This window comes from Eublepharis macularius, chromosome 5, assembly GCF_028583425.1.
Source record: "Eublepharis macularius isolate TG4126 chromosome 5, MPM_Emac_v1.0, whole genome shotgun sequence".
NCBI lineage: Eukaryota > Metazoa > Chordata > Lepidosauria > Squamata > Eublepharidae > Eublepharis > Eublepharis macularius.
This window is the reverse complement of record NC_072794.1, coordinates 31,010,524-31,030,474: the sequence shown is the minus strand read 5'-3', so window position 1 is coordinate 31,030,474 and position 19,951 is coordinate 31,010,524. Positions and strand designations below refer to the sequence as shown.

General features: G+C 43.8%; 1 protein-coding gene across 1 annotated transcript; it reads right to left on the bottom strand.

Annotated features, from left to right (window-relative positions):
• On the bottom strand, positions 1–19,719 carry VAMP4 (vesicle associated membrane protein 4). The gene is made up of 8 exons (XM_054980887.1): positions 19,633–19,719; positions 16,961–17,086; positions 13,436–13,482; positions 12,974–13,024; positions 4,520–4,620; positions 3,333–3,412; positions 2,544–2,595; positions 1–662 (listed from the first exon to the last, which is right to left on the bottom strand). The coding sequence occupies exons 2-8, from the start codon at positions 17,024–17,026 to the stop codon at positions 634–636; spliced, it is 426 nt and encodes a 141-aa protein (XP_054836862.1). The 5' UTR covers positions 17,027–17,086; positions 19,633–19,719; the 3' UTR covers positions 1–633.
• Positions 19,720–19,951: the final 232 nt, after the last annotated feature.

The window sequence follows — 19,951 nt, the reverse complement described above, 5'->3', positions numbered from 1 at the left end:
TCAAAAATAGGTTTTTACTGGAATGCTTTTTAGGTCACATTCATAAGCAGTAATACCGAAAACATGGAGCTTCTGGATCCCTTTTTACAAGTACAGAAAATCTGCTTGCAAAATCGAGTTAGTTTTGGAACAAAAAAATGTGAGGGGAAAAGTGACATCCTTGCAGTCATTCAACTCAACAATGAGGTTTTTCTTAAAACAGTGATATAGACATTATATTCTTCATCCCACCCCCTACTCTTCCAACACTGACCGCTGCCAGCAGTAGTAGGAAATTGTTTTAAATTATAAATAACATCATTCACAGGTAGCAATATATACAATGTAAAAAAAAAAGAGAGAGAGAGAGAGAGAAATACACCGGTAAGTTTCTGGCTCCATACGGGGTTTCCCTTCAGCAGACAGACGGTGAGGTTTTTGATTCAAAGTTGACACAAAAGTTGATGAATTTTTGGCTGGAGAATGAGGGTGATTTGCCAGGTCCTCTGAATGCTCTCATCAGAACAGGGTCACTTGTCTCCGAGGAAAGAAACATTTCAAAGCTATATACATGTCATGTTCCACTGAAAGCCCGCGGCTGCTTTGCTTCGCTGTCATCCCAAAGCCATGTCCAGAGCAAACTCCTCCGGCAATTCAAGTGTGGTACTTGAGGATGATGGGAACTGCGCAAGACAGAAAAGGAAGGCCTCCTGAAACATGCGTGAGCTGCCAACCCACCAACTTCACACTCTGTTTTGAAGATTCTTCTCCATCACCACAGCGCTCTCTCCAAGATCAACCCAGAGCACACCACTGGTGCCCCAGGGGTAAGCATAAGACAGCACACACACTATGGCGGGCTCTGGGCCTTCTGAGGATTGGCGCGGCCTGAACATTCCCCAAAGGCTTCTTCAACTGGGCCAACATTTACAGCACAATTCTACACTGGGTTACACTCTTCAGAGTTCACTTAAGTCAGTGCGCTTAAAAGGGTGCAACAGTGTTTAGGATTGCATTGTCAATGGTCAGGGAAAACTAAAGGCATATTTTTACAGAAATATCCTTTAAAGTTTTTTTTTTTTTACAATAGGGTGGCCTTAACTTTTTAAAAGCATCCATCCGTTAGATAGTAAAAAAAGGAAAGAAAACCAGACTGGCCACCCCCCCCCCCAACAATAACCATCAATTTAGAGCTGATTCAGGGTTTATCCTGTTGCCTCCATCTCTTTCCAGTTCCCACCTCAAAGATTTTCTAAATATGCTGCCTGCCCAGGCATCTCCATTTCAAGTTTCAAGAATAGTAGACTTGGCTACTACTCAGGCAACAATAGTCTCCCATGGTGGTGGCAGGGATGTGTCTGCAGGGGACGGAAGCAATGCTTGGGGCACCTGCCCCCTCCCCAATGGGCCTGGCTGCTGAGACACCAACCAGAGGAGATCTTCTCATATGACAGACCCGCCTTCCCAAAACACACCCCAGTGACTATCAAGTCTCTCCAGGACTTGATGCAAGCCTGTCCAGAGAGCTCTTGAAATGTTACTCAGTCTATTTACTACACCTGACAAGACAGCCATTGGCCACATTTGAGCTGTAGGTTCATTCCACCCTGGTGCAGGAAACAGGCCTAGTTACGACTCCCCAAATAAATTTGCACTTTAAATGGAGAACTAAGAGGAAAAGGATCACAGCCTGAGCTCATGAATACCTGGGTTTTGGGGGGGATATTCACTTCATCCTTAACAGCATTTACTGATATTCTTTGCTGACACACATATACCCTGCCCCTCATTTAACCAATCCTCGTCGGTCCTACACAATATATAAATATACATTTGACTGCTATATAGAGCGGAATTTGATGCAGAGTAAGACACACCCCCAAGTGAAAGGTCTCAGACACAGCTGAAATCTATTTCCAGGCTGGTGCCTTCTCTGAATTTAACCCTGCACCAACATAACCCAAATTCTGTTCCAGACGCCACTAAATCGTGTGACCTACATAAGCTCTACAAATTAAGGCTGAAAACCGCTACTGAGGAAGTACTTCTCACTGAACTCAGTGGGCCACATTTGCACAAATTTGTGCAGTGGGCACAAATTTGCACAGGATTATTAATGCAAGTTCTGCATATCTGACCAGTTTTATATCTGACCAGTTGTATAATTTGGCTTTTGTGGGTCACAGGGAGATGACCCATGAAAATCAAGGTGGGCCTTAAAAATGCATTATTCAGCTCACGTTTATTGATCTTCAAGGACTCAATTCGAATCCACAATTCTCCAAGACTACAAGTATACCACTGGCTAAAGGAGGTTCTTTGGCACACGCTGCAAAAGATGGTGGGAGTCACACAGTGCAGCAACGTCACTGAAGCTAAGTAGGATTTGAATCGAGTCCTAGTGGCACCAAAGAGCAAGAATGGATGGCATAGACAGGTTTTCTTCAAGGGAGCAAAATCAAGGATGTCAGCTTGGGCAGGCTGAAGCTATTCCAGATCTGGACACTTCAAAGAAGCTATCTGGCTCCACAGAGAGCAGAGCACCGCCAGCACAACTCACTCACCAATAATCACTAGCAGGACCCCAACAGCAATCAAAGCCACAATGATCTTCATCTGTAGAAAGAAAGAAGCACAAGAGGCAAGAAAATAGTAACACCATTCCTACAGCATTCATTGAGCTTCATCTATATTATATATAATATATATTATATATGTTATATATAATATATATATTTCTGCTTGGAAAAATGGCACAAGAGAAGCCTGAATCCCCTCCTTCCTGCAAATCAGGCCCACTTGGAAATGTTAGTTTCTCCATGCTGCGTGTGCCTGCAAGGTGGAACAGAGTACTGCACCATGATTCTTATCACATGTATCATCTAGTTTGGCCCTTCGTCACTGTGCCAAACCAGCAAGCCAGGATACTGCTTCCCAATTACAAGCAGAGATATCCTGCTACACTTGGAGCAATGGAATGTAGCTCCATACGTCAGTTATAGTGGTAAATGCTCACAGAGCCAGCCAAATAACTCCAAACACGATGGTGTGTAAAACAGCACATTGGGAGACAGCGCAAGGCAGCAGGATGTTCAAATCCTCACTCAACTACGAAGCTCCAAACGTGTATCACCTATGAAGGTGAAGAGGCTTCTCTCTAAGACAGTCAGCAAATGAACCAGTAAGACAGCCTGCTTGGATTTCAACTGAGCCTGCTTGGATTTCAACTGGGGAAAAATTCAGCCCATTCTAATTGCAGTGTAAATCCTAAAAGAGCTGCATTACACTCCAAATTCACCCGTGGCAGAGTTGCCTTCAGTGACACACAAGGAATTCCCCTCTCTATGCCTCACCTTGCAGCCTCGCCACCACATTTGCCTTCGGAGCTGTTTAGACCGGTTGCTAAAAGCTGTTGCGTTGTCTGATAAGCTCTCTGCATTCAAGAGAAAGTGCGAGTCAGAGAGAGAGAGAGAGAGAGAAGACAGAAAATTAACATTCTGCAAATCTAGAAGATTTCTGCAACTCTGTTCTGAATTTCTTTTTAATGCAAAAGCAAATCATACATTTACCTGCAGGACTGTGGTGAATTTCATCTATTTCCCTAAGGAGCAACATAGTCAGATCTTATGGTATACATAAATGACCAAGAGATGCCATCCTAAGAATGTCCTGAAGCAGCTAAACTGCTGGTGCCACACAGCTGCAAAGCCACACCAGTGTAACCTTGGTGCTAGCATGAACACACTGGCAGAGGGGCCAGAACTGGATGGCATCAGTGGTGTGACAGAGAGGAGCAGAACTTACTTGTAATTCTTTTGAAACTTGCATTCTTCATACCTCCTTTCTTTTCTCTACATCTCCCTGTGTTTAATGAAACACTAAAATTTGACTGGACACTGAATCACAAATCACTAGCAGCCTCCCACTAGTGTAGGCAACTTGAAACTTACGCTACTGGAACACAAACGGAAGAGAAGTGGGAGGCAGTTTGTCTCAAGAAAATGTGTTAGAATCCCCCACGGGGGAAGCACTCTTATGTATACTTCAACCTCTGGTAGGGATTAGAGGTGGTAGTAGCCCTTACTGCAGTTCCAAATCCATCTGAACTGTTTCTTATTGGCAAACAGCCACATGGCCTATAAACATTTACAACCACACATTGTAAGTGAAGTGGTACCATCAGGATGTGTGTATACCCTAAAAGACAACCCACACTCAATGCTAGAAATACAGTTAAGTAGACCACAGAAAATTAATGCGTTTTATTTTGTGCAATACGTATCTCATCTAGGATCAAAGCCTTTTAAATGCTTTGGCAAGAATACATTGCACAATCAGAGTCGGAAAAATATTAGAATTCCTAGACTCTAGTAGGAAATGTTAGGAGTCAGCATCAGGTCTAAACTACATTCAAGTGCAAGAATTGGGGTGGGGGGGAGATAATGCCATGCTGGATGCCACGCTCCTCAGAATCCTGTCCCAAGACTGGAAAGAAAAAGCAACCTGAGAGTGCCACTCAGCGCATGCTAAACATTCCTACCTGACTTATCTTGCAAGTCATCCAGCCGCTCTCCTCTTTCTATCACCTTGGTAATGTTTTCTTGCATGACATCAATGACTTCGTCAACCTGGTTTTGGACACTGGATGAAACAAACCATCATAAGAACATAGCATCAATGGTAGCAAGCATTACAGGCAATAGATACCATTTCAGAAGCAGGGTTGGACACAGAAGTGCTACGCTGCAATGGTCTTCAACCCACAGGTCGAGACCTTCAACTGAGATCAGAGTCCCACCTCCTGGTTGCAAGCCCCTGCATTTTGGAAGGCCTTGCTTCTAACGCATAAGTGTAGGGAGCCTCCTTCTCTTTGGATGCATGCCATGAGGACAAACAGAACAGTGAGGTGAGATCATTCAGTGACAGAAAGGATTCCTCCCTGGCTCCATCCTTGGCTCACTATGGAACACGGGCTGGTGCTTGGCTTGCGTTGCCTGTCCCTGGATCTCTTGGTTTGCTTGAAGACAATGAGGCCATAATTTTAGCTTGCCCGCCTCCTGTCAAATGGCTCTGATGCTCTATGACTATGGGCTTGGTGGATCTCATGACCAGTGGATTTTGAGAGGTTGAAGACCACTGCTCTAGTGTGTCACTTCCATGCCAAAAGTGTTGTGTGCCAATAATATGCACAACTTGCAAACCCACCTCTGGAATCGCCCAACATACATCCCATGTCCAAGGAAGAATTATTCTCTCGGAGCATTTGCAGACCTGGGGATAACATCCCTCTGGTTTTAAGATGCAACATAAGAAAAGCTTCACATTTAAGTACACGGGCCATTTCTACCTTTACAATATTATTCATTGTCACTTTGATAAACTGGGACAGGAATTACTCTCCCAAAGTCATTCAGGAACTCTACAGCTAAGAGAAGGCTTGAATCCAAAGCTGTTGCCCTATACAAACTGCACTTGCCTTACAAAAACAGGGCAATCCTATGCACAGCGACTTCAGCTTAAGCCCACGATGACTACAAAACCTAGTAGTTCACAGAGATGTAGGAACAGGCCAAAAACTGGGGCAGCCAGTAGGTCAGGTCAGCCTGGCCGGCCTAATGGTGTCTCCCTGGCCACTTTTACTGAAGGCTTCTTAGGACAACCCATGCAGAGGTGAGCAATTGAGCTAAGGAATCTATTATTCTGCAATTAGATATTCCAAATGCTATGATTAGAAAATCCAAATATGACACATTGGTTTTACATTTACATACCAATGATCTATTTTTTACAGTGGAAAATAAACACAGAACTTACTCTTAACGTATCACACCCCCTTTACACAGGATATCATGATCAGACAGAACTCAAATTATAGTTTTCTTACACGTTATTTCCTTTTTCACTATCAGAATCTGCTCTTCAATGTTTGGCACAGAGAACTGAGAGCACAGCACAAAAATGGGCATGGAGACACATGGGAAGCAAGTGGGATATTCCTGAACAGGGGTGATTTTACATTCCAGAATCTAGGTCACTGACAAGCTTGCCATTGTTTATAAAAGAAGCTTTCATTTCCTGGTTTTTCACCCTGACGGGGACAATGAGAAAACATATCTTTTAAAAGGTATGTTTTAAGACCCAGCATTCTTGATACTGAAACAGATTCCATCTTAAGTTGGAAATGTAGGAGAAAGCGTCAAGGCCTCTGACCCTGGGTCAGTTACAGCTCTCTCAGAGCTCTCTCAGCCCAACCCACCTCATAGGGTGATTGTTGGGGGGATTATAACAACATACTTTGTAAACAGCTCTGAGTGGGCATTAAGTTGTCCTGAAGGAAGCTATATAAATCGAATGTTCTTCTTCTTGTTAATTGTGTCTTGCTCTGCTGGGCTGAGGATCGTCTTTGTTACCTGCCTTGGGCCTAAATGATGGGACAGGTTGCAAGACTAAATAAAGTGCCATTTATGAGGCAATTCCAGCCATGACTGGCATGCACACAATTTCACCTCAATGGGTAAACAGAGGGAAGTTCTCAGCTGTTACCTAAATGACTGGGGATCAAGGTCTCTGAAACACTGTGTACTCCTTACCCAGGGCTTTTTTTCAGCAGGAACGCAGTGGAACGGAGTTCCGGAACCTCCTGAAAATGGTCACATGGCTGGTGGCCATTTTCTCCGAGGGCAACCCACTGAGATCTACCATCTCTTTTCCCAGAAAAAAGCCCTGCCCTTACCTCATATAAATTGGCCCAACTGCTTCAGAGGCTCCACTCTGCTCTGCCTCTCATTTGCAGAGAAAAACAGGTGCATACCAAAGAGAGGGCAGTGTAGTGGCACCTCAATTACAGAACTCTCTTCCTACACCAATTCACCTAATGCCAAGCTTCAGACACTGGGAAAGTCCAGTTTTGTTCCCTCATCCTTTCGGCTGAGTTTGGGAGCTCCCCCGCCCAGTGTGTTCATTATGATAAATGCTGCTGGTTCCCAATTACTAATGCTATTTCTGGTCTCATATCTTTATTTGATATCTCTAAACGTAAGCTTGTTTGTTTTTCAGTGATTCTACTAGAGTTTCATGAGTAATTTTGCTGATGAACTTGGGGCATAAATATTTCAATTGAAGAGCTTTAGCATGCTTTTAAAACCCTATTTGAACTGGATGCCTGATACTAGTGGATTTGTGTGTATGTAGGGCGGTATAGTGGATTGTATGTAGGGTATGCAGTGTGTATGTAGGGGGGTGTTGTAGTATGAGCCAGGATTACTATTCAGCATAGCATATTTCCTAAGAGTGAGGGGCTGTACGCCCGGTGGTCCCCAACTCTCTTCTCGCCTCATCCACAAATCTCAATAGCGGCTTTAAATAAAATTAGCTCCTATCCCAATCTACCAGAGAGGAATATACTAATTCTGACCTACCCTACATGGATGTTGCGTGGATTATTGAGATGTACCGCATGCACAACGATCTAATGCATTATATGAATGCTAAGGACTGCTATTGCCAGATGCTTTCTATTAAATAATGGCTTATTTCTTTCTATGGTGGTAAACCCATATTTGGGTTGTGGGCTGCAGATGGGGCTGATGCAATTAAAACAACAAAATCCATGCACATAGGAAAGGAATCTTGCCTAGGCTTCTCCATAATGGCAGAAGTTTTTTATGTGCAGGAATATTTTTGCATGACATGGTACAGCGCATACACAGATTTCTCTACTGCAGTAAGAATCAGGCCCCAGTAACACAGCTATCAAGGCTTTCGCTTTTCATGAACAAGTTTATTCCACCATTTTTGGTGGGACCAAGAGCAGACAAGGGTGGCAAATTATTTCATATTTGCACATATAATTTAAAATTTCTAAAACTCAACTCAGCAGATCTCCTCCAAACTATTAGAATAATGAACACTGTGTAAATCGACTTCCTTCCATTTTAAAAGGAATCCCAGTTGCAACAGTTAAAGCATGAGTCAAAACAGTGGTAGGAGGGTTTAACAAAGGGCAAGAGTCTAACCAATAATAAGATGTCAACACAACCTACCCATTAGCTACACAATTAGAACTGAAATTAATTCCCAGGGACAAATGACAGGAAGCTCTTCTGGTATTTAGGGTGTCTTCTTCCTGTTAGTTCATCTTGGAATGGTCTCTCTCCCCACTGAGAACAATTCAGTTCAAAGAAGGGTGAGGGGGGGAGGGATAAGTAAATCAGAACGGAAAATTCTGGCCCTTAAAACACCCCCACCCCCACACTTCAAGTAATCTTTCAGAAGTTTTATATGCTGAAAAGCTGGCAAGGCTGGATCCAGTGTTCGCTTACTCCCATTAAAATGGGCTTCAAAAATGCATTTTTGGCTGCATCCAAGCCCTCTTATATAAGCCAGTAGGGATCTGCAGGAAGAACATAAATATTCACCCTTCTAGAGTATGAAAATGAATGCAAAAGCAGCCAGCACTAGCGCATTACCCCAATTAGCACTGCATTGAGTTTTTGTCCCTTAAGTAGCACACAGCTGAAATGAATTTGTGTTTGACAGCTGAGATCATACATCAGAACTAGTTAAGAGCCTGTGAGTAGAAATCTGTTTACCTTTATCTAGATGGAGTGAGTCACTGATGTCTGTACCTAACAAATATTAAGGTACAACCACAGTGATGTGTAAGCAAGGACTCTTCTCCTCTCAAATATCTGCCCAAAGACCCAACAGGCCAAGTTTTCCCAACTACTACATTTGCACTCCAAATCACCATCAGTGTCAGTACTATCTGCTACAGCCTGGGAACATTTCTCATCATTAAAAAAAAAAACACATTACATTTCCCCTCTCCCAAATCAGTATATTTACTGGTAGTCAGCAAACAGCTTTTGTGCGGTTTTACTTTTTGCTTTCTCTGATGCCAGATTTCCAAGTTAATGTCAAGCAGGAATGCAAATAAAAACAAAAAATAAGAGCCTGACCGAGAATCTTTCACCTGCACACGCCACTCATTCCCTCTGAGATCCTTGTCTCTTTACTTGTTTTAATGAAGATGGACAAGAAAACACTGGCAATTAAGTCAGTGGCATTTAATCAGGTGCATTCCTTTGGGTGTTGCCCTTTGTTGGATGAGAAACCAACCAGGTCAGTATCTTCCTGCCAGGTTAAGCATCACACTGCCAATATTAAAAAGTGACTAAGCAGGCCACCTTTGACCTATGCTACAGCGTAAGGATGGAGGGGCCAAGTGCTTAATTCTTCATAAGCCATGTTACCTCCCATCTCCCCCCACAATCCATCCAACTGCAGCCTTTATAAACTTCACACACCAGAGATTGCGCCATCACCCGGCTGACCAGCAGGGATCCTTTGATCCCAGCACGCTGCGGAAAGGAGATGAAAGAGTATCTGTCATGTATCTGCAATACATGCCATGAGTATGTTGCGTGTGACCATTAATCCTCTGACACTATGGAGAGCTCTGAGTACCTTTCCATGCCTGTCATTTGGAAGTTTAGTGTGTTATCTCTGCTTTGAAGTTAAACACTCTCCCGATGAAGCGGAAGACTTTCGCTTGGCTGCACATAACACAAACGAGGCTTCTCCTGGGAACAGGGATGATTTCATGCTTACTCTGTAGATGTAGCCTAAACTGTGGTATTTTTTGTCTCTGGCGTTCGTGCCAGAATTTCAATGGGCTTCTAACCTGGGGGCGGGACATTACTCTATATCTAACCATGTTTTCCCTTAACACGTCACTTCTGTCAATTCCACTGTCTGAGCACCTTGAACCTGATAGATCTCTAATAAAAGTTACTTCAACCAAACCACTTGGGCGATTGCTGTGGATAACTTGGGGATTTACTTGCCAAGGACTGACAGTATCTCTCAGTTATAGGCACATTATACCAGGCTTCTTTGTCGATATCTGTTGTGAACAAAAGTTACCGCTCACACATCTACTGCATATGGGGAAAGGGTTAACACTCAGCCACTGGTAAGCAGGCTGTTCAACAAGGCAGTGCTGGACAGCAACAAAAATAAATTGCAAAACACAAACACGTAATTAAATAAAACTCGCTATGAAATAGGTTGAAGACCGTTAGCTCAGATTAGACAGGATTAGACAGAAAATCCTGCAAGATGGACGCTCAATAATAATAGCTGAGTGAGTATTATATACCGAAGCATCAGCTGAACTCCATTGTAGCTGGCTCGCAAGCTTCCATGTGCATTTGTTTGACTGTTGTTGGAAACAGAATGTGACCCAGCAAGGAAGTTTTTATAGGGAGTGGCTGACACATTCCCAGGTGTCAAAAACTTTTGATATCTCTATCATGAACAGCCGAAGGACCATGCTCTTTGTATCCCTGTAGTTTCAAGCATGAGATTAGCAGGGGAAGATAAACCTGCTCGCTCTGGTATGTACCATGTTGTTCTTTTGTGTGTGTCAAAGAAAAGAGAACGCCACACATGGAGCACAGAGCTACCAGATCCACAACATATCACTCCTATGGCTTCCCATGACCACAGCTGATAGAGCCTAAGGAAGCCGCCGCATTTTTCACTCGCTGCTTTGGCTTAGCAGACAATTCCAACAACTTTCCCTTTCAGGCATTCCAAAAGCAAAAGGTAGAAGGAAATCCATTAAGGACTTCAACAAATCCAAATAATCTGATGTGCCACGGAGTTAGAGCTTGTATCTAATTCTCAGATACAAGGAAGAATCACACTGCTTTCCCCAAACAACAGCTCATCTCTACTCATTGGTTTTAAAGGGCACCAAACTAGAAAGCAAGTCATTCCTTTTTGCTATACCCCAACCCCAAAAGCGGTAGGAAGAACTAATCAGCCATCACTAATTATGAGCTCTTTTTAAGGACAGTTTGTAATGAATGTGTGCGGTTACTTTGTGGCGTGAGATTCCCCCAACAAATGCTTCATTGTGTGCGTGGGGTGTGTGTGTGGATATTTTACTGTCCCAATGCTCAAACTGCAAAATTATTGGGGAAAATATTATTTTCTAAAGCTTGTGGAACCATTGCCATCACAGCACTGCCTTGACCAAGACAGAACAATAGGCTGAGCTGCAGAAAGTACTTTAGACAAGGAACACAAACCCAAACACCAACTTGTGGCCTTAACATTAGTGCTTAGCCTGGGGAAAAAAACCAGGATTTGCACAAAATAGCTGAAAATAAGCATCTGTCTATTTTGTACAATCAAGCAAACAACACACCATTTTCAAAACTTTGCCTTGGGAGTTTAGCTGGCTATACCACTGAGATGAAATTGAATGGAGCGTCTCGAAGCTTTGACTCTAGTCCAATTCTTTTCTTACCCCAGTCCCTTCTCTGCAGGCTGAATGTTTTCTGTGCAAGAGCATGTATCATTCAAGCCTTCAAAAGCAAGAAGGAAGAAGAAGAGCAGGCCAACTACTCTCCCTGCAGGAAGAAATCCTGCCCCCATCCATCCAATTCTAATCTTAACATTGCTTTTGAATAGAGGATATTCCACAAAGACTGAAATGTGGCAGAACCGTGCTTTGACCCAACCCTCCATGCACAATAGCATATGAACAACAAACCACTGGGTTGGACCCTGACAATAGTTTATTTATTTACATTATTTATACCCTGCCTTTCTCCAGAATAGGGACCCAAAGCAGCTTATGTTGTCCTCCTTTCCTCCATATTATCCTTACTACAACCCTGTGAGGAAGGTTAGGCTGAGAGTGCGTGACCGGCCCAAGGTCACCCAGCTAGCTGCCATGGCAGAGTGGAGATGTGAATATTGTCTCCCAGATCTTGGTTTAACACTCTAACCACTATACCACACTTTCTCTTTCCAATATCAGAAACTGCTGATCTCCAGTCTGTCCCTCATGGTATTCCTGAGGGTCTCTGATGCACCAAGAAATGCATTTAGTAGAAATTAGTGTGTTGCTGCAGAATAGGGGAGGTAGAAAAGTATCTTCCACTAGCAGGAATTATGTTGGGATCCAACCAAATAATTTCAGTACACGGACACTTCAAATTCCACAACAGAAGAGGAAGTGTCTTCAAAAGTCTAGTCCAAAAAGGCTGCACATCCAAGAAGGGGGTTCTGTTTCTTCAGGGCCCGTAGCTCTGTACTATGCGGGAGAGTCAGCCAAACCACCACTGGTTTTAAGCCACCAAACTGAACAGGTCTGTGGGAATGGGGAGGAGGTGTCTTTCCTTCCTCTGAGAAGGAACTTGTTGCTAAGGATCTCATCAAGCACTAGACCTTAAACCTATTAGCAGCAATTATTCCTGGAGAAGACAGAGTTGTTTTGACTTCTTCCCTATGGCTTTGGTACAGCAGGTAATTACTGGCTAAATTTTAATTGCTTCCAATTTGTTCAGCTTCTTTGAACCTATTACTGCTACTCAAAAGGGTCCTATGAATGTGTGGCAGACCAAGATCTTATGCATAAGAACTGGTGAAAGGAGTATTTAGCACATAATAGCAACAGCTCTCTTGAATACTGGCATAGATGCAAAAAAGACCCCTGCGAGGAACACACAGGGATTCCTGATCTTTCTAGCTTTCACCTCCTCTTCTTTCTCAACTCCAGGAAAGTTTATTCCCATAGGATCTGTGTGGAGTAATGGGTCAGGAGGCTGCACTGGAAAAGGGGACAAAATGGCTTCTTCCTATCTTTTCCATCAGTAGATCGCCCCTTATGCATCAGTGGATTTCTCCTGCTACTGGAAAAGGCTGATGGGGACAGGGGACAGCCAGCAACATTGGCAACTATCAAAATCTTCTGTTGACAGATCACACGATCCAAGGCATTAAAAACACTCTCTGGCTCTTCTACGGTACAGTGCTCATTTTGTTGAAAATAGGATCAGCTCTTTCAAGCCTTGGAAACCATACATTATTAGATTCCACACCGATGCTGTGAAGATCTATACTGAAAGTCTGAGATGGTTTTATCCAAACTGTGAATATGACAACAGATTCAATTCAAAACGCTCGAGATACTTACTGCCTGATCTTTTCGTTCTTGGGTCCAAACCTTGGACCAGACGGCCCTCTCCTGCAAAGAGATGAGACAGGAAATAGGACTCACCATTACATTAAAGATAGAAGCATAGAAGCACTTATCTGTATGAGTGGCAAACTGTACAGCAGACAGATACTTGGATTCTGAAAACTCCGTTCAAGGTAGTGACAGCACAAAGCGGGCCAGCGGGAACAACATGTGTTCCATCTTTCTGCTGCCTCAGATTCCTCAATTTTCATTTAAAGGTTCGTAGTTCCTGTTGCTGGCAGTGAACTGTATCCAAATTCCACTGAGTTTTGGAGATAAATCCCTGATGCTGTGCTATATTAAGTGGACAAGCTGAATAGGAGATCTAGGACTCGGTACCAGGGACTACTGGATCTCTCAACAGCTGCCCACCCCACTGAATGACTTAGCCCCTGCTCCAGTTTTAGACATACTTACAAGAAGAAATCCTCCTCTTCATCTGAATCTTCCTCCAACAGGTTTCTCTGCAAATACAGAAGGTCCATATATCACAAACTACGAATCAATGTCACCTTATGACAACATTTCCTTCTCACTGTTGCATGCATAAATCCACCCCAAGACAAGAGACAGAAAATGTTTTGTCTAGTAGGATAGCCAACCACCCTTGGGCCACACTACATGAAAAAGACCACACACACAAGCACCTACTAATGTGGTCAGGCCTTTTAATATCAAACATGCCTCTGATTTACCTTTTCATAATCAAGCTCGGATTTAGCTGGAGAGTCAGGAAGAGCAGGGCAACTGAGGTGCCATTTGCTCCACTTGACACCTCTCCTGATGTTTGGGGAAACTGACAACTGGGTATAAATAATTGTGTGTTGCCCTAGGCTTTTGATGCCATCATAAAAACAAGAGACCTGTGAGACGAGGCCTATGTGACATGAGAGCCACCCAGCCACTGCTGGCTACGTCAGAAACTGGTTTTAGGGGAGGGAACGCTTCCCCCCACCCCTTGGGAAGAGAGGGTACAAAAAGACCGTGCAGCCATTTAGCTGTGCTGCTCAGGTGAGTTCCTGGGATTTGAAACACAGAGTGTCTGAGATGCTGGGCTTGCTTCCTAGTAATCTGACAACCATCTCAAGCAGGAGATGAATACAGTACTCCATAGTAACACTTAAGCAAATTCTTTTACTTCCTTTTGTAGATGCAAACTTTGGGCAAGATCTATTTTCCCTAACCTGTGTACTCTTTTACATTCTGTAGCCTACTGTAGTTTAATAAAGACCATTCTTGGTTAGAAAATTGTGTTAATCCTCACCTATGTGCCTACGTCTGGTCACATACCAGAACTTTGTACATGCTCAGAGACTCATCAACTTCCCCAATAGCTGGTGATGGGTAAAGTGTGGTGGTAGTGGCACTACTAGAGAAACAATAGATCAGAGGGATGAAGGAAACTCCTCCCCTGCCCCAATCCATAGCACCTACATTGCACAACCCAGAAGAGAAAAGGGCCAGAATCTCTTCTCCTCCATAAAGAAATACAAGGATTGAGCTGGAGGTAGGAACAGAAACAAGCTTGCAAGCACAGTTTTCTTTGAAATGATCCTCCCTGACTCAGAAGATTATGTCCTTAGAACTGCCCTACCAAAATGGGGCAGTGGGGGAGGGGAATCAGCATAACTTCGGAACCTGTTTTAAATTAATATGAACATGGCTCAAAAGCATGGAGAATGCAAAAGTACATGGACACATTCCAGGGCTGGTGTTAATATTTTGTTATCCACTTCTTAATGTCTTTCTATAGAGGCTTCCACAGTAGCCTTTTAATCAAGAAGTGCCATTATTTATTCTATCAGTTTTAATGGGGGATCCAGATTATGTTGCCGATAGCCACTTGCGTGCCAGTGTTTTCTCCACCTTTCTTCAGAACTGATTTATGGATTTCTTAAGAAAATTTAAAATGCAACTGCAGTACCAAGCTGTCCAGTATGGAGAACAAGACTGCTGCCAAAATTTCTCAGGGGTAATACCCTTTAAATTTTCTTCCTTCTATTCCAGTTCAATTAATTCCTTCCTTTTTCTTTTGTGGCATGCAGAGCTTAGAGACCTCTCTGCTTCTCATGTTGAATACAGCATGGTATCACAACATGTGACAACACAGTTAAACCTATTTAGATTTTTTCAGTTTGGAACAGCAATGTCTAGTAGAACAAGTGCTGGACTTGAAATTGGGAGATCTATAACTAAAGTACATTTTATACACAAGTCCATTTCCTTGGGCAAGACTCCCCTCAATTCTTCATCTGTAAAAATAATGAGGCCTCTTATGAAGATGAACCGGAGAAGATCTGTTTCCCTGCATTAAGCATTAAGGACAGGATAGGTTGGCTACAAACATGCATATGCCACATTTCAATTGTCCTTGCCCATCCAGTATCCAAGATCTCACTTACAAAGATCTCACTCTGGTAATTTTAGATTAATGAAGACAAGTTTTGACAAAAGGCAGTGCTAGAAAAGCTTTCAGAATGAAAAATTAAACCTGAACTGAGAAGTCTGCGCATCAGCCCATCTTCCTTTTAATGAAAAGCATCTAAAATTACATTTTAAAATATCAAGAAACTTAGAAGTTCCAATTTCAGGCATTCTTAGTTTGAGGATTAAGGAAGTTCCATAACTAAGGCTGTTTCTTGAACGGGATTTAGGAGGGACACAAAGTCCGGGCATCATCCCCTACTCTGTGAGACTTTCTATACAAGATCCAGCAAAAATCTAAAACTGATTTAATTTTTAGCCTCTACAGCTTGGGGTCATGGCTCAGTGATAGAGAATATACTTGGCATGCAGAAAGTCTCAGGTTCAATTCCTAGTATTTTGATTTAAAAGGATCAAGCAGTAAATAGTGAAGACATATCTGAGACCCAAGAGAGCTACTTCCAGAGACAATACTGGCCCTGATGGACCAATGGACTCACTCAGTATGACGGCAGTTTCATGTGTGTGTTCTAACCAGTACTGAGAGGATTATCTCTGTTCCCCTGTAGTTTAAGCCATTCAAACCATGCATGGAAAGATTTCTCTCCCTTTAACCATGCAGGCTATGCAATGCTAACAGCCCCTTTAAATTTCCAGGAATTACACCTTTTTTGTGTAGGGTTTTAAAAACCACGTAGCCTTTGGCTGATTTCAAATTTAAGGTACGGATAATGGATTCCTAGACAAAGGCCAGCAGTGCAGTCAGCCACTTACCTGGGCCAAAACAATAGACACATCTGAACAAATGACACCACCCCCTCCAAACTTCTTAGCCCTTACAGTGCTCTTCCCTACAGAGAGAGCATGTTAGAAAACCACTGCGCCAGTTTCTCTGGCTGGAATAGGTATGGGGGGTGGGGGAGAGAGAATAATTAAGAGCTAGAAAATACAGTCCTGACAGTTCTGTGAATTCCTTTCCACCTGAGAAAAATCATTAGTGGCATTTTGTGACTGTGACCACCTCTTCCATCCCTCTTCCTCCAGCAGTCTCATTCTTCTAGATTACCTAAAAGCAGAAGGCCAAGTGTGTATCTTGTCCCATCACACTGCTTGTGAATAATCTTTATATAATACAGAATTCTATTCTGCTTCCAAAGGTGTTTGGAAATAACAAACAGGAAGTACTTTGTACACCTACAGAACAACCAAATGTTACTGAACAATAGATGCTGAGACACGAGAATGAACAGAAGATCCAGAAATGCTTACGTTTTCCCAAGCCATACATCCTCATTTCAGGCTTTCAAGTGCACAGGCATCCATCAGTTAAGCTTCACATACATCCTGTTCATTTCTTGGGAAGCTCAAAGCAATTTATATGGGACTACTATGCAAAGACCTGAACAGCTTTACCAACATATATACTCCCAAGTCATCACTTGCACCTTAAAGCAAAATGTCCTCTGGCTGCACAAGCCAACATGCTTAAACCAGGCAAACAAAGGTTTAGGCACTCACCCTCTCACTTTTCACTGACCCAGTAACATCATCATCATTGAGGTGGCGCTTGAATTTTGGAGGCATATTTTCACACAGGTGTTGCTTTTGTTTGCCCAATGAGAAGAAGGAGGGAGAAGATAATGCCTAGGAGAAAAGATGGAAAATACTGCTTAAAAAAAAACACCAATTTAGCTGGTTTACAGTCACAGTGTAAAAACTTAACAGCCCAAGACTGGTTGCACACTAGCAGTTGGTCTTGGTACCATGTAAATACACAAGCATTTCTGATGCTCTTTTTAAACAGCAGCAATATCCCTCCTTATATCATTCTATATTCAGTCTAACGTCACAAGCAACATTCAAAATAACATCTTAATGGCACTTTTAAAACATATCCCTCTTCTACCCAGAGTATTACCATGGTTTTAAACAAACAAAATACTCCCTAGGTGTTCAAAAAACCTTGGTACAGGCAGACAGAGCTTTAAAAAGCCAAAGTGATTTTTAAAAATCCATCTTTGTTATCAGACAGTACTATACGACTGTATAGTCGTATAGTCACTGGCAACTGACTGGCAACCACTGGCAACTGACTGGCAACCAGTCACTGGCAACTGATGGAAGGTTTCAAGCCACCCAGCGATCACCCACCATTGGCAAGCACCCCAAGCACAAGTGCAGCACACGAGCTCCCAGTAGACACAACGGTGTCACTTCCAGAAGTGGTGTTATCACACCGGCTGCAGGAGTGCTCCCATGCTTTGCTTGGGGCCAGTTTTGTGAAGCACCCCCATGGCCGACACAATGACATCACTTCTGGGAACAATGTCATGTCGGTGCCGAGAACACGCATGTGAGGTGATCATCCCAGTGAGTACCGTGCTGGGAAGGTATAGGGACCTGGCAACCCTAGATGGGAGAGAGAAGGATTTTAAGTAACTTCTCCTCCCCCACATAAGGAGCAGTATTTCCTTTTGAACAGTGGAATTTATTTATTTAGATATTTAGACCCCACTTTTCTCCCCAATGGAGATCCAAAATGGCTTGCATCAGCATTCTCTCCTCCTCTATTTTTATCCTCACAACAAGCCTAACAGTGCAACCCTATGAAGAGTTACTCCAGTCTATGCCCATTGAAATCAATGGGCATAGACTGGAGAAAGTCTGCTTAGGACAGTACTATACGTCATGTTAGGCCCAGAAAGAGTGGCTGTCTCAGGATTAGCCAGCAGGCTTCCATGGCAATGTGGATTTAAATCTGGGTCTCCCAGATCCTAGTCCAACATTCCAACCACTACAGCATGTTGGCACTTATTTCCAAAAGAAAGACAAGAGGAAAATTCAAAATCTGTTTTTATAGCCAGAAAAATCAAGAACTGTTTCAGTGCAACCCTATTGCTGCCAAAGAACTTTAGATAACTGCACCTACTGTATTTTGTTCATGACAATGCTGAAAATAATTCCAGAAAGACTGGTAACTTACAGAGGGATCTTTTGCTGTACTATAGAGGTTGGTTATTTTAAATGCCCGCTGAATGTTAATCACTACATTCGCTACTGACCTACATTGGCACAGTGACCCGAGATCAAATTTAGAGTTCAGCTTGTAGCTTCATACTCAGCCTCTTGGCAACTTCTGGCCTTCTATTTTCAATAGATAAAATGCAATTTTACTGGCTTAATTGTTATTTGGGAACAACCCCAGCATTCTCCCAGGCAGAAGAGCAAAGACACCCGCATGTTGTCGAAACAGATTAATCTTCCTGAAATCTCAAATGGTGAGCACATCTCGCTTTTAAGATCATAAGCCTCAGGCCAAAACCCATGTACAATTCCCAGGGTTACCCATAAACCTTTTTTTCTGTCCCATTGAAATCAATGGGCTTAGACCAGAGTAACTCTGTTTAGGATTGCGCTGTTAGACTCTTTCTTAAAAAGCAAATAAGAAACTGGGAATCTACCTCAGCCACATAAATCTTCCCTCACATCACATTCAGCTTTTCCTTCTTAGCCTACCACAAAGCTTCAAAAAAAACACCCCAACTTCTCCTTAAGACACCCATTTCCCCTAACAAACCCCCTCCTCTCTATAGTCCTCCCCAGGGACCCCGTCCTCTGCTTTCCTTTCACCCCTCCTCCCAAGCCTAGACTTCCTTCCCTTTCTTCTCACCCCTCCTTTCAGCAACCCTTCTCCCTCCCCTCAGCCCCACAGGGCGTTACCCCATCACCCCCACTCCCAGCTCCTCCGTCGAGAAGACCCCCTCTTGCTCCGATCAGGATCGAGGTGCTGTTAAAAGAAAGCCCACATAAAGCTTTTGTAGGCGGCCTCTTTTCCCTGCCTATCTCGCCTAATGGAGCAGGACTAGGCCCAAGAGACCCTCCCGCCCCCCAGCCTAACCCGAGATGCCTTCCCACTCTAACCCCTTCCTCCCTTATCCAGGGGCCCTTTCAGCATTACTTCAGCACGGCCACGGGCTTCCCGGAATCCTCCGACAGCTCCCCCTTTCCCCAACGGTCGTCCCCCCAGCACCCCGGTCCTTCCCGACCTCCTCCCCACGGGGCATCACCCCCTCCTTCCTAGCCTCCCCTCACGCCATGTCCCTTCTAGAGCGCCCTCCCTCCCCCATTCTGGGGCCTCCGTCCTCCCGAGACGCCGCCGCTTCTCCGTCTCCCAGAAAAGCCCCCCTCACCTAATTCCCGTTCAGAGCCGGCACGGAAATGGCCGGGGCACCGAGGATGAATCGCCGTCACCAACTGCAGCTCCATCGATCGCTCGGCGTTCCTGACAAGGGAAGGCAGTCAAGCACCTAGCACATCGATGACGACAACAAGCGCCGCCGCGGCAGTCGTCTAATTGGACCCTGCCGGTTTCCGTCACTGATTCCCTCCGCGCTCGTCGGTTCGGCGGCAGGGGGCGGGGCGATGAACAAGGATTGTCAGGAAAGGGGCGGGGCTGGCTTCAGTCGGCGAGGCGGGGACTTCGTTAGGCAGGGTGGTTGCCACCCTCCA